At 48.7% G+C, this 15,022-nt stretch overlaps 1 protein-coding gene across 2 annotated transcripts in view; it reads right to left on the bottom strand.

Annotated features, from left to right (window-relative positions):
- Positions 1-3,998: 3,998 nt before the first annotated feature.
- Positions 3,999-15,022, bottom strand: part of clns1a (chloride channel, nucleotide-sensitive, 1A) — a 14,422-nt gene continuing 3,398 nt past the window's right edge. The window contains exons 2-7 of one of the 2 annotated variants that reach the window (XM_042334575.1): positions 11,492-11,628; positions 11,175-11,285; positions 9,467-9,577; positions 6,819-6,989; positions 5,480-5,546; positions 3,999-4,714 (exon numbers count right to left, since the gene is read on the bottom strand). In XM_042334575.1, coding sequence (XP_042190509.1) covers position 4,714; positions 5,480-5,546; positions 6,819-6,989; positions 9,467-9,577; positions 11,175-11,285; positions 11,492-11,628 — 598 coding nt within the window. In that variant the 3' untranslated portion in view covers positions 3,999-4,713. Of the gene's footprint in view, positions 4,715-5,475; positions 5,547-6,818; positions 6,990-9,466; positions 9,578-11,174; positions 11,286-11,491; positions 11,629-15,022 lie in introns of those variants that run through there. The other variant, XM_042334576.1, reaches the window with a different exon arrangement.

Genomic DNA, 15,022 nt, shown 5'->3' with positions numbered 1-15,022 from the left:
TCATACTATTATTATACAGAGTGCCTTTCAGGTCCCAAGGCTCCTGTTCCTGTGTTTGTAACTAGAGGGCGACAAATTGATTGGCATTTGCAGAAGGCAATGCAATGCAATGCTGTCTGTCTGTCTGTCTGTGTCTGTCTGTCTGTCTGTGTCCCTGAGAGTGAGTGAGTGAGTGTGAGAGGGGATCACTGGGAGGACTTTCAGTCAAACCCAAACTCACTCACTCACACACACACACACACACAGTGTGAGCAGTGATTGGGAGCAAATCCATTTCAAGTGAGTGAACTCCATCAACATATTCTCTTAGATCTGTGTGTGTGAGACTGTGTGTGTGTGAGTGTGACTGTGTGTGTGTGTGTGTGACTGTGTGTGTGTCTGTGTGTGTGTGACTGTGACTGTGTGTGTGTGGTGTGGTGTGTGTGACTGTATGTGTGACTGTATGTGTGTCTGTGTCTGTGTGTCAGGAGAGAGGGGACAATCTTTTTACTTTCCCCATATCATTTTCTGGTTAATTTATTTGAGTTTCCACCCCCAGTGTGTGTGTGTGTTTGCTCGAGAGAGAGAGAGAGAATGAAACAGAGCGAAAGGCTGAGACAGACGAAGAAAGATTGAGAGAGAGAATTGTTTTTAACTGTTGTCGGTAACGTTGGCCGCCGTGTGTTTTGTTGGTAAAACAACAACAACAACAACAAGATTGCATTTGTAGAGCGCCTTTCACGTCGGGAGGACATCCCGAGGCGCTGGACAGTTGGGTCAGGACCTGAGCATTGGGGGGAGATGGTCAGGGTGAGGGGAGCGGAGGGAGCGAGGAGGGGGGGAGATGGTCAGGGTGAGGGGAGGGAGGGAGGGAGCGAGGAGGGGGTACGGAGTCGAGGGGGGAGCTGAGCTGGCATTGCCGTTGAATACCACGCTGGGTTTGGATTAATTCAGGCTAACACACAGCATCTTTTGTTTCATATTTAATTTTATTTATCTGCCGTTTTAACTCACGTTCAACTATTTTTTCTTTTGGCCCCGATCTGGAAGCCGCTCTTTTTTTAGAATACAACTTATTCTGAACAACAACAAGTTGCATTTACACAGCGTCCCCTCACGTTGAATGTGAGCTAAACGGACTCCCAACGGCAGATACATAGAATTAAATACGGAACCAACGGGTCTGTGACCCGCTGTTTCCTCTTGAGAATCAATCCAAACCCAGCTTGGTTTTCAACTGCAGCGTCCTAGAGCGCTTCACGGTAACGGTCACGGAGCCCGACTCCGAGCCGAGGAAGGCGGGAGGTGACCAGAGGCAGGTCGAAGAGGAAGGACTTAGGTGCGACCTGAAAGGGGAAGGAAGGGAGGCGAGGGCTGGAGGGAGAGAGGTCCAGAATTGGGGAGGGTGGCTGAAATGGTGAATGGTGGAGCGGAGGGGGCAGATGGACGAGGAGAGCAGGAGGCGGGCCAGGAGCGGAGGCAGCGGGTTGTAGGTTGGGGGTAATCAGCGGAGAAGGTGTCATGAAGGGATTTGAAGACAAATCTGAGGATCTCCCCTCGTTTGTTGGAGTCTCACTAAAAGTCGCTCTGTGTAAATGTGACGAGAAACCACTTAATCTTTAAACTCGGTTTAGAGAATAATAAAACCAGAGGGGACAGGGCCTGCGATTCGAAACCAATGTACACAAACACTATCCAGTGAGCGAACAGTGAACCTGTGGAACAGACTCCCATGAGGGGGGGGGGGGGGGGGGTTGAAGCAGGAAATGTTAATTCCATCAAATACAGATTATAGTTGTTTTAGATGTGATGGGATACAGTACTTAAGGAGTTTGAGGTACATGTGCAGGCGACCGCCAGGAAGGGGACGGCCAACCAGATGGACCTTGGTCTTATGTTCGTACAAATGAATAAACCCACTCTCTGTCGCTCAGAAAACAGGGACACAACGAGGTCAACGAAAGGGAAGCAGCACACAGGAGTTCACCATTTTATTGTACAGGACGGAGGCTCTTAAATGTTCTTCTGGAATCTTCTAGAGTTGCTCAGTTATGAAAATAATAATCAATAATAATCCTTGTACTTTGATACAGCGCCTCATGTCTTCGAGACGCCTCAAAGTGCTTTGCAGAATATGCTGCAATGTGAATGGACTGTTTTGCGGGTGAAACGCGGCAGCCAATGGTGCACAGCAGCGGCCCACAAACAGGCGGTTTAAATGACCAAATTATTATATTTTCTGAAGGGATTATTACCTCCGGAAAAGTGATCCCCCAATCGACTAACACCCGGGTTCCTACCCACTGCTGGTAAACGGAGGGGTGGAATAAGGAAACTTGCCCCACGTTTCTCTCTGCCCGGGAATCAAACCCGGGTCCTCTCGCTTGTGAGGCGAGTGCTCTAACCCCTGAGCTACAGGACTGCACAAGTCCTAAACTGACCAGGAGCAGGACTGAAGAGGGAGATTTTTTTGGTCAGTTGGGTGGGTGTTTGACTCATGCGGAAAGATTGTGTATATTCTACCTGATTTAGTCCTGTGGCTGTTTACGCCGCCAGGTCAGATAAACCTGATTAACCTTCGGATTCCAATCCCGTCACAAACTGAGTGCCCGAAGGAGGAGAGAAGTGGGAGGTGACGCCCATTTTACTTAAATTAATCCCTTTAAACAATAATCGCTTCATAAACAAGTTTGGTTTTCAGGTGGACGTCACCTCCTGACCATGTTAATCACCGTCATTTTTTTATTTCCATATCAAACCCTTTGTCATGTGATCAAGTCATTCATTTATGTCTTCTGTATTATAATAATAATAATCCTTGCATTTGATATAGCGCTTTTCACGTCGGGAGGACGTCCCAAAGCGCTTCACAGAACACACTGTAAAGTGAAGTGACTGTATATTTGTGGGCGAACGCGGCAGCCAATTGAGCACAGCAATGTCCCACAAACAGTCGTGGATTGAAAATGACCAATTTATTATTATTTTTGGTTTTGGAGGGATTATTATTATGCTCTGTGTGGAGTAAGGAAACTTGCCCAAGGTATTAACTGAACTTGGAACCCTGTAGCTGTGGTTAGACACTCGCCTCGCAAGCGAGAGAACCCAAGTTTGACTCTTGGGTGGGAAACCTTAGACAAGTTTCCTTTCTCCACACACACGCCTGTTTACCGAGTAGTAAGTAGGAACCCGGTTGACAGACCACTTTCCGGGGTAATAATCCCTCCAAAAATAAAATAATTGATCCCTCAATCCACGACTGTTTGTGGGACGCTGCTGTGTGAAATTGGCTGCCGAGTTTTGCCTACAAAATAGTCATTTCACTTTGTAGCATATCCTGTGAAGTACTTTGAGAAGTCTCGAAGACGTGGTAAGGCGCTGTATCAAATGCCAGGATTATTCTAAAATCCTGTAGCAAATTGCGCTGTTATTCCAAACACACGTCGAGTTGATCCAGTGAGCAGCTGAGAGGGTGACCCGGGACTAATCTCCAGTCAGTGTTGATTGCTAGTCTGTCGTGCGGTAATGTGATAATCCAGCAATTATGCAACTGCTCGTGTCCTGTATAGGTCATGGGTTGGAATTAGCCATTTAACTCGCTGGGCCTTCTCTGCTTTCGCTCCCTACCTTTCTGATCTCCTTTCTCCTCGCTCCACCACCCAATACCTCCGCTCGGCTGGCTCCGGCCTCCTGCTCGTCCCTCGTCCCCTCTGCTTGTCCTCTCCGCTCCACCCTCGGTGGCTGCACTTTCAGCCGCTCTTCCCCGATCCCTACGCCTTGCCTCCTCCTTCCCCTTTTAGATCACAACTAAAGTCCTTCCTCTTCGACCTTATGCTTACAGTCATCTGCTCCCTCTCCACAGCTCGGAGTCCGGTTCCATCACCATTAGCTGCGAGATTCTGCCCCGTGTTAAGGGCGCTGTAGAATTGCAAGTTGTTGCCTAGAACCATCAAGAGACCTTGCGAGCCAGTGACCCAATAGAGATCAGAAGATTTTGTATTTCAATTCAGATCCCACGCTTTTGCAATTAATTTTATTTTTTTTTAGAAAAAAATACACACACATGGAGTCTGTAGAAAGTTTGATTCACACACAGGGGCAACTCTCACTAATGTTTGCTCACAGCCCATTGCCAGGGTTAACAAGTTACAAAACCTCTTTTAAAAGTTATTTTATTGACTAGGTCACAAAAGGATAACTGATCAGACAGATCTGGAGACAAAATCGTCTGCACATGTTATACCATCTCCCCCTCTCTCGCTACTTTAGGAGACTTGATAAACCACACATCCGAAACTGATTATCGTTCGGTTTCAAGGAGGAAATACGATTTTTTTATTGACTAAACACGTTTGATCTCGTAACGCTTGTCCTGGGAAAATAGGACTTACAAAATGACCGCTATGTGTGTGTAAATAAGCAAACACAACCTCAGTGACCATCACAATCCCCGGGGTTGTGAAGAGCTTATTACGAAATCTAAAAGGATTGTCTGCCTCAGTACAGGGGAACTTCGCTCTAGCAATGCTTCTTGTTAATATTTTACTCCTATCTCTTTAACATCCAGGTGACATGGATTTCGTTTGAATTCCTCTCTTTACTTCCCCCACCCACCCATTAATTAAGCTGTCTAGGGGGATGGTGGTGAGGATTGTGACTTGTTGGGGGGGGGGGGGAATAAAGGGGAGGTACATTTCATGGCTGCCAGCTAGCTCCGATGAATGTCAGAGATCATCTGTAAGACAAAGGACATATGGGAAAAAAGTGTTAAAAAATAATCCTTTGTTTGATAATAATCCTTACATTATTATGGTGTCCTGTAGCTTAATGGTCAGACACTCGCTTCGCAAGCGAAAGAAGCTGGGTTTGATTTCCAGGCAGGAGAATCACCTTGGGCAAATTTCCTTACTCCACGTGCCTCTGTTTACCCACAAACAGTTTACCTAACAGTAAGGTTGTTACTGGTTGTTAGTCGATTGGTGGATCACGTTCCAGGAGTATTAATCTCTCCCCACAAATAATAATGATTACTCTATCTACGATTATTTGTGGGATATTTGTGGAGTCCTGTAGCTCAGTGGTTAGAGCACTCGCTTTGCAAGTGAGAGACCTGAGTTCAATTCCCGGCAGAGGGTGAAACCTCGGGCAAGTTTCCTTACTCCACACAGAGCCTAATAATAATCCTCCAAAACCAAAAACAATAATAAATTGGTCATTTTCAATCTACGACTGTTTGTGGGACATTGCTGTGCACAATTGGCTGCCGCGTCCGCCCACAAATATACACTCAATTCACTTTACAGTGTGTTCTGTGAAGCGCTTTGGGACGTCCTCCCGACGTGAAAAGCGCTATATAAAATGCAAGGATTATTATTATTATTATTATAACTCAGGACAGAGCAGGTTAGATACAGAGACGGACAGGCTCCCAGGTCACGTGGGGAAGGAGAAGCTGGTGTATTGGGCACCAGGCTGCCGAGGACAATGCAGTTGTATTTACCAGTGATCTACGTCCGCATCGTCAAACTGTCCAGCCTCCACCGGTGCAGCTTCCACCTCCATGGAATCTGGGGAGAGAAGCCAGTGTCAGACCAGCAATGGGAAACTTTCAGAGATTCTACCCCTTGTTTGGCATTTTGCTCTACAAATGTAATTTTGTGGTTATTTGTTGTTGTTTTGCCCACCAAACACACAGTCAATTCACTTTAGAGGGTATCCTGTGAGGCGCTTTGAGATGTCTCAACATGATAAGGCGCTGCATCAAATGCTAGGATTATTATCCTCATACAATCTGGTGAGAGAAGTTAAACTATGTGAGCGCAATAATAAAAATGTTTAAGCTTTGGACTTAGCCTGCACGAGTTTCAAGTCCTGAAGTGGGGCTTGAAGCTCAGTTGCTATGAAATGAGCCAGACTAACAGTGAGCTGCACAATTCAATTCAAGTTACAATGTGGTTAGGTATTACCACACACTGAGGGCTGTGCCTATATCAGTACAGTTGCCCGGGATTCCCTCACTCAGATTGATTTGCCTGCCATCGGCTCGCTCACTTCCAATCCACATGGAAAGGTCAGCTTTAACACAGCCGCTGGATGGTCACTCACCGGGCCGACAGTCCCTCCTCCCTATGCAGCAGGCGGCCACATAGTTAGTAATAATAATCCTTGCATTTGATACAGTGCCTTTCACACTGGGAGTACGTCTCAAAGCGCTTCACGGAATATACCTTAAAGTGAATTGACTGTGTATTTTATGGGCAAAACCCGGCAGCCAATTGCACACAGCAGCGTCCCACAAACAGTCGTGGGTTGAAGTGACCAATTTATTATTATCATCAAAATGAAACTTGATTGCAATGCGTTCAGTGCAACTCAAATCCACGCTATTTGGATGGGAGCTCAAGCTGAGAAACAGGGCCCGGGTTGGGTTTCAGCACTTGACCTTTTTACTGATCACCAATCCTTGCACCCAACTGGCAGAGAGACAAGAGGGCACCAGGGGGACATGTATGCAAAGGGCAAGCTACTAAACGTAGCTTGTTCCACCATCGGTGGTCGGGCCTTCAGCCTCTCTGCCCTCACCCTCTGGAACTCCATCCCGCAGTCCCTTCGCCTCACCCCCTTCCTCGCCTCCTTCAAAGCCCGTCTCAAGACCCTCCTCTTCGACCGTGCCTTCGGTCACTCTTCCTGATCCCAACCCCCAGCTCAGGTCAAAATCCCTGAGTGGCCAGTGCCTTGGGCCATCCTGCCGACATGAACGACATTGCAGCAAATGTAAAGATTATTAACTGAATGTCACTTCCTTCGCCCCCCGCTTAAATTCAAAGGAGTTACTTTACCATCGCAGTCTGTGGATGACATGTCGGTCCGCACACCGGCCATGTGGAATGCTGATTGCTGGCTGGCCAACATACTCTCTAACCTCTCCAACGTGGCCTGGCCTTCCTGGTTCAGGTGAGAGAAACCCTCTTCACAGGTGTAGAACGTGGGAATGTCACCCTGGCCTCGTTCTGTTGGGGAGCAAAGTTGGAAAGGCACCATAAGTGTCAAATAATAATTGACGGCCCCCCCCACCCTCCCAATCACTGCACAATCACACACAGAGAAACTATTTCCTCTGTTGGGGAATCCAGAACACGGGGATCATCTTAAAATTAGAGCCGCGCCATTGAGGAGTGAAATCAGGGGCAGGTTTTCACCCAAAGGCCGGTGGGGATCTGGAACTCTCTCCCCCAAAAGGCTGTGGATTCTGTGTGGATCCATTCACATTGTCCAGACTGAGGGGAGAGATGTTTGTCAGGTCAGGGGATCAGGGGATATGGGGCAAAGGCGGGTAATTGGAGTGGAGGTACAGCCATGATCTGATCGAATGGGGGAACAGGCTCGAGGGGTTGAATGGCCTCCTCCTGTTTCTATGTTCCACACACACGCAATCTACATGCTCGCACTTGTACATGTGATTTAACACACACATGCAAAAACCTGCATGGGATCTTGCACACATTTTTTCTCTCTCACACAGTCTCTCCCTCACACGCACCCTCTTGCGCATGCACCACGCGCACATAATAAATGCTGCATCAAAGTTAATATCCAAGTCAGCACAAGTACAGCGGCAACGGTCGCTGATGCCATGAGGCGTTCATCCTGTTTGATCAGGTGTTGCCACCTTGTGGCTGAAGTCAATAATGCCAGTCATTTATAATAATAATCTTTGCACTTGATAACAGCGCCTTGTCACGTCTTTGTGGGTGAAACGCGGCAGCCAATTGCGCGCAGCAGCGTCCCACAAACAGCCGTGGATTGAGCAACAATTTTTTTGAAGGATTTATTACTCCCGGAAAGTGTTCCACCAATCGACTGCCACCCGTGTTCCTACTGACTGCTGGTAAACAGAGGCGTGTGGAGTAAGGAAACTTGCCCAAAGTTTTGCCCTTCCCGGGAATCAAGTCCAGGTCCTCTCCCTTGCAATGTGAGTGGTCTAATCACTGAGCTACAGGACTCCACATGAGTGAATAGACTCTATGAGTGAAATGTTTCTCTTCTCTTGGCAGATTTACCTTGAACAGGTGCTGATTTCTGTCCAGACTGTGTAGACCTATTGTGCAGCTGACAAGGGGGTTATTATTGCTGCTTCCTACCATGGCTTCAAAAAAATTGTTACTCAATCTACCCTGGCTTCCGTCCCCGAGATCACGTTGGCTCGAGGGCAGTTTGCCGACTGTTCATAACTGACCCAGTCAAGTCATAACTGAGCAAATAAAATTAACACTTGTATTGATACAGAGCCTATAAGACCTTCACAGGGAATTGTAGAGGTGAAATGACTGTGGGTACACATCAAGGCTTGATTACAGAAACTCCCTCCTCATCGGCCTTCCCAACTTATCCCTTCACAAGCTGCAGATCATCTAAAACTCTGTAGCCCGTGTACTCTCCCACACCAGGCTCCCCGACCCCATCACTCCCACCCTTGCCCGATTCCACCGTCTCCCCATGCCCCAAAGGATCGAGTTTGAGATCCTCGTCCTCACTTTCAAGGCCATCCATGGCCTTGCCCCCTCCTACCTCTCTCTGACCTGCTCCCTCCATTCAGTGGGCTCCGGCTGCTCCATGTCTCCCACCCGACCCGCCCTACCATCGGTGGCCGGGCTTTCAGCCTCTCTGCCCCCACTCTGGAACTCCATCCCACGGTCCCTTCACCTCGCTTCCTCCCTCACCTCCTTCAAGGACAGTCTCAAGATCTTCGATTGTACCTTTGGTCTCCCTCCCACCTCTCTGCCTTCCCTCACCCCTACCCCACCCCTCCCCCATGCTCAGGCCTGTTCAGCGCTTTGGGGCGTCCCCCCGACGTGAAAGGCGCTCTATAGATGTAATTTTGTTGTTGTTGTGGTGGGCATTTGTAGGCAAATGCAGCACACAAACAGGCATGAATATAGTCAGATATTTTGATGATATAAGATGCTATATCAAACACAGGGATTTTAATATTATCTTCAATATTGCACATAGCAATGTCCACAAACAACAACAACTTACATTTGTATAACACCTTTCATGTCAGGACGACGTCCCAAACGGCCATACAGTGGTTGTTTGTGGGGCATTTCATTTGGGGGATTGATGGCCAGGACACTCCCTTCGCTTTTCAGGCAGTGCCGTGGGATCTTTAGCATCCACCAGAACAGGCACAGATGGGGCCTCAGAAGGCACCTCCAACAATACAACCCCACCCAGCGTTGCATTGGAGCATCAGCTTATACTGTGTGAGTTCAAGTCCCAACGTGAGATTTGCACCCACAACCTTCTGACTCAGAAGCGAGAGTCCCTACCCACTGAGCCCAGGCTGACACACGGTGAGTTGAGACACTAAATTGCTGCAGTCTACAAAAGCAGACGACAGTTAAGAGAGAGAGAGAGAGAGGGGGGGGAAGCCTGACGTAGGACAGGAGGAAGGGAAGAACCGATAGGGATCATGCACCGTGACCTTCAACATCGTACTCCTCATCATCCTCCTGGAAGTCGTTCTCAGAGTCTGTGTCATCTGGGTCGGGGTGGAGGGCCTGGCAGTCACACATGGCTGTGAACATCGGTTCCACTGGAAAAGAGGGACCTCAATTCAGAACCAAGCACCTCAACAACAACTTGCATTTATATAGCTGTGAAGAGATTTGAGACGTCTGAAGACATGATAAGGTGCTATATCAAATGCAAGGTTTATTATTATTATATACTGCCCTTCAGTGTGCGCTTAACAGTGGCGGAGCCTGATGCTGATCTAAAAGAGGGGAAGGAAGAGGCAAAGCGGAGGTACTGTGGGAGAGAGTCTTAAAGCTTCAGAGTGTTGTGGCTGAAAGTGCGTCCGCTGATAGTGGAGCGGAGGCAGCGGGTAATGGTTTGCAAGAACAATCTGATTATACACAGGGAGAACCCGGTACAGCACTTGGTGAGGTCGCGTAATGTGCAGGAATGGAACATCTCAGCATTACAGCAACTGCTGGATACAGAAAGTGAGCCCAAGACCAGGAATTACTGGCTGATGCCATATTTATAGGTTACCCCATTATAACTATGCAGTCCTGAATTGAAGTGACCAATTTATTATTGTTTTTTTTCTTGAGGGATAATTATTAGGCGTGTGGAGTAAGGAAACTTGCCCAAGGTTTCGCCCTCTACTGGGAATCGAACCAGGTCTCTCACTTGTGAGGGAGTGCTATAACCACTGAGTTACAGAACTCCAAATGGGAGATGGAGCGGGAGTGAGGAACAAGTAGTTGGAAGATTGCAGACCAATCAGGCAGAGCCGAGCGAGGCGGTACATAGGAGTTTGACTACAAACAGATTTGAAAGTGAAGGTGAGAATCTTCGATTTCCTCTTTCCCTGAATTTCTCCAATTACTACTAATAACACACACCCACAATAATAATCCTTGAATTTGATATAGCGCCTTATCACCTCTTTGAGACGTCTCAAAGCGCTTCATAGTGTAAAGTTTAGCGCATGTGTATCTTATGGGTAAAACAAAATTATTAATAATTTTATAAATATTTTTAATATTTTGATATAGCCTTTTTACATCAGGATGTCTCAAAGTGCTTCACAAGAATTACTATGAAATGCAGTGACTATTTATTTGTAGGCGAACGTAGCAGCAAATTTGCTCTCAACAATGTCCCATCAACAGCCTTGAAGCCATTTAATTTGAAGGAATTGTTGACCGGGTTGGGGGGGCTGGAGGAAACCTCTTTTCTCCTTTTGAACAGTGAGTGGAATCTTTAACCTCCATCTGGACAGACAGAAGGGTCCTCAGTTTAACGTGCCGTCCAAAGAACAGCGTCTTGACGATGCAGTTGGGAGTCAGCCTGGACTGTGAGTTCAAAATCCTGACACAAGCCTTGAACCTACAACCATCCGGCACAGAGGTGAGAGTAGCCAGCTGACAACAACAGATTACATTTACATAGCGCCTTTCACATCGGGAGGACATTCCAAGGCACTGGACAGTCAGGGATTTGGACCTGAGCTGGGGGTTGGGATCATAGGGGTGGCGGAGGTGCAGTCGAAGAGGAGGCGTTTCTGGAGGGAGGGAACGAGGTGAAGGGACTGCGGAACAGCCATTCTGTAGGTGAAGACAATCTGAATTTAGATCAATGCGATACCCACTGCTGACAGCTGGGGGGGTGCAGTTACTCACACGCTGTTTTGTCGGAGGGCACAAACCGAACCTCTGTGATGGGATCAGTGTCATCATCCTCTTCCTCCTCGGATCCCTTTCCGTCCATGTTTGTTTCTTTACTGTCTTCTGCTGCGGGAGGAGGCACTCGGGTTAGCGGGGTTTACAGCTTGCATTGCGCTCAGTGTACCAGCCCCAGCAGGAAAAATTCTGTTCTGCGTACTTGTAAATCTTTGCTGTAGTTTTCGTAAAATGGTTGCAGTCACCCAGAGGAGAGAATTCCACCAACCAAGGCAAGGCCACTCACATCACGAATGAAGTGAAATCGCTTCTCTTACCTCCGAGCTTGCCGTTCACCATGACGTACAAGTGCTCCTGGGGATAGACGGTCAGGTCTCGGGACACGGCATGCAGACTGATGTTGGGATATTCCAGAGAGAAGCCCATTCCTGATCCATCGAACCAGGCCAAGCGGCTGAAAGCCATCAAAAGAAAGTGTGTTAGCCACAATGGCTCTAGCGATGGTTCGTAGTGGCTGTTGGGTCACCGCCGATGCCAGATTTTCTACACCCGTAAACTTAAGTATACCCACTTCTGATATAATAATAATCCTTGTGTTTGATACATCACCTTATCACGTGGTTGAGACGTCTCAAAACTCTTCGCCAAATATAATGCAAAAGTGGACTGACTGTATTTTGTGGGCAAAATGCGGCAGCCAATTGTGCACATACAGCGGTGTCCCACAAACAGTCATAGGTTGACTAATAAAATATGTACTTTTTAAGGGATTATTTCCCCGGAAAGCGGTTTGCCAAACGACTAACAACCGGGTTCCTATTAGGTAAACAAAGGAGTGCGGAGTAAGGGAACGTGCCTAAAGTTTCACCCTACCAGGATCTGAACCAGGTCCGCTCGCGTGTGAGGCGATTGCTAAGCTACAGGATTCCCAGCAGAGAACACTTTCCAGCAGAGTGGAGAGTCAGTAGATTACCAAGTGAACACTCCAGCTGATTCACTCCCCTCCCACGATCCACTTGCTTGTATACAGTGCCCCTCGTGCAGGGCAGCGTCCCAGAGAACTTGCTATAATCCTCACACTTGCTACAGCACCTTTCGTGCCTTAAAGCGCTTCACGGGGTTACACCAAAGGGTAGTGACGCCAGTGAAAATATTAACTTGCACGCAAGATTACAAAGTTTATGACGTATCACAACTTAAGTGGGACTACGAACCAGAAACAAGAAGTGGACAGATCTGAATAATAAGTACACAGAGTTAGAGAGATGGACACACACGCAAAGTTAAGAGGGATTGAAAGAGGGAGATCCAGACATTTGGCGTAATGGCCAAAAGCACGGATACTGATGGAGGAGCAGAGGGATCGAGGGACATGCAGAAAGCCCTTGTAACATGTAATACAGTCAGGAGTTGGAAACGCACACAATTTTAGGGACCGATAATAATAACAATCCTTTTATGTGATACAGCGCCTTATCACATCTTCAAATCGTCTCAAATTGCTTCACAAGACAAGCTATAAAGCGAATTGACAGTATATTTTGTGGGCGAAATGTGGCAGCCGACATAAACAAGGTTAGGGAAGTAGAAAGAATCACACAAACACAGAGACACAGTACAATATAGGCATTGTTTTCATATTGACAATGTGGTCAGCCCCAATTACTGTGCATCTCAGGCCTCCACTCCAACTCAATTTAACGTGAAAGCACTTTGCATGAATGGAGCATTTGTGCTAAAATACGTCCTCAAAGCGGCACTCGAACATCAAATCCGCTGCTGACTGAACAAAAGAATTCAATTAAATCAGGGGAAGGGACAATAAGTCCTCCATCAGAACAAATTTCCTGCTCTCTGTAATAAAGTAGCATTTCCTTACAGCATTCAACCACATCACTCAATCCACAGCTGTTTGTGGGCGCTGCTGTGCGTAAGTGGCTACTGTGTTCCGCTCACAAAATATAGTCAATTCGCTTTACAGTATATTATGTGAAGCGCTTTATGAGACTTCTCGAAGACGTGATTACATCAAGTGCAAGGATTATTATAATTATCAAAAAGTCTCAAAACACTTCTGGTTTTCTGTAAAGCGACTGCATTTATGTGGGCGAACGTGGCAGCCAATTTGCACACAATTATGTCCCACAAACAGCCGTGGAGCGAGTGACCAATTTTATTCTGGGGATTGTTGGCCAGGACACCGGGAAAGAGAGAGAAACTCCTTTCTCTTTTTGAATAATACTACGGGATCTTTACAACAGGCACAGGCAGGACGTCGATTTGTATGTTTCTTCGGGAGGACATCTACACGTCAGCCCCACACCTGAGCTCCCGCGTAAACTATCAGCTCAAAGTCCCGATGAAGGGCTTGAACCGGCAACGTTTTGACTCAGAGGCGAGAGCGCTACTGACTGAGTCAGTAGTCCAAACAACCACAACAACAATTTGCATTTATACAGCCCCTCGTGCAGTGTAGGGTCGACAGTGACGGAGCATGAAGGACCCGACTACACCGGCTTCCCGTCACACAGAGGATACGGTTCAAGATCCTGGTCCTCACCTTCAAAGCCCTCCATGTACTTGCTCACACTGCGACCTCCTAACCCCCTACAACCCGCCTGCTCCCCCCGCTCAGCGGTGTACAAATGCAATTGTGTTGTTGTTGTGGTTGAGGGGGAGGTGACTGTACGTGGGTAGACGAGGAAGGTATGGGGAAGGTGGGGGCAAGGTGAAGGGGTTGAGGGAGAGTGACAGAGTTTCAGGGTGTAGTGGCTGAAAGCACGAGGGCACTATGGAAGTTCAGGAGGAGGTACCAGTTGAGTGCAGGCAGCGGGTAGTGGATTGGGGAGTAAGCACATCAGTAAGGTAGGGAGGTGCCCGGGGGTGAAGTGATTTGAAAACATGAGGATTTTGAAATCGATCCATTCGACAATAGGGAGCCAGTGGGCCGGGCGAGGGCTGGGGTGATGGGGTACAGGGGTTAGTGTGTGTGATAGGGAGCCAGTGGGGCCGGGCGAGGGCTGGGGTGATGGGGTACAGGGGTTAGTGTGTGTGATAGGGAGCCAGTGGGGCCGGGCGAGGGCTGGGGTGATGGGGTACAGGGGTTAGTGTGTGTGATAGGGAGCCAGTGGGGCCGGGCGAGGGCTGGGGTGATGGGGTACAGGGGTTAGTGTGTGTGATAGGGAGCCAGTGGGGCCGGGCGAGGGCTGGGGTGATGGGGTACAGGGGTTAGTGTGTGTGATAGGGAGCCAGTGGGGCCGGGCGAGGGCTGGGGTGATGGGGTACAGGGGTTAGTGTGTGTGATAGGGAGCCAGTGGGGCCGGGCGAGGGCTGGGGTGATGGGGTACAGGGGTTAGTGTGTGTGATAGGGAGCCAGTGGGGCCGGGCGAGGGCTGGGGTGATGGGGTACAGGGGTTAGTGTGTGTGATAGGGAGCCAGTGGGGCCGGGCGAGGGCTGGGGTGATGGGGTACAGGGGTTAGTGTGTGTGATAGGGAGCCAGTGGGGCCGGGCGAGGGCTGGGGTGATGGGGTACAGGGGTTAGTGTGTGTGATAGGGGGCCGGTGGGGGCCGGCGAGGGCTGGGGTGATGGGGTACAGGGGTTAGTGTGTGTGATAGGGAGCCAGTGGGGCCGGGCGAGGGCTGGGGTGATGGGGTACAGGGGTTAGTGTGTGTGATAGGGAGCCAGTGGGGCCGGGCGAGGGCTGGGGTGATGGGGTACAGGGGTTAGTGTGTGTGATAGGGAGCCAGTGGGGCCGGGCGAGGGCTGGGGTGATGGGGTACAGGGGTTAGTGTGTGTGATAGGGAGCCAGTGGGGCCGGGCGAGGGCTGGGGTGATGGGGTACAGGGG

This window comes from Callorhinchus milii, unplaced genomic scaffold, assembly GCF_018977255.1.
Source record: "Callorhinchus milii isolate IMCB2004 unplaced genomic scaffold, IMCB_Cmil_1.0 Scaffold4, whole genome shotgun sequence".
Classification (NCBI taxonomy): Eukaryota; Metazoa; Chordata; class Chondrichthyes; order Chimaeriformes; family Callorhinchidae; genus Callorhinchus; species Callorhinchus milii.
Note: the sequence above shows the minus strand (reverse complement) of the source record. Positions and strands in the feature narration are given on the sequence as shown.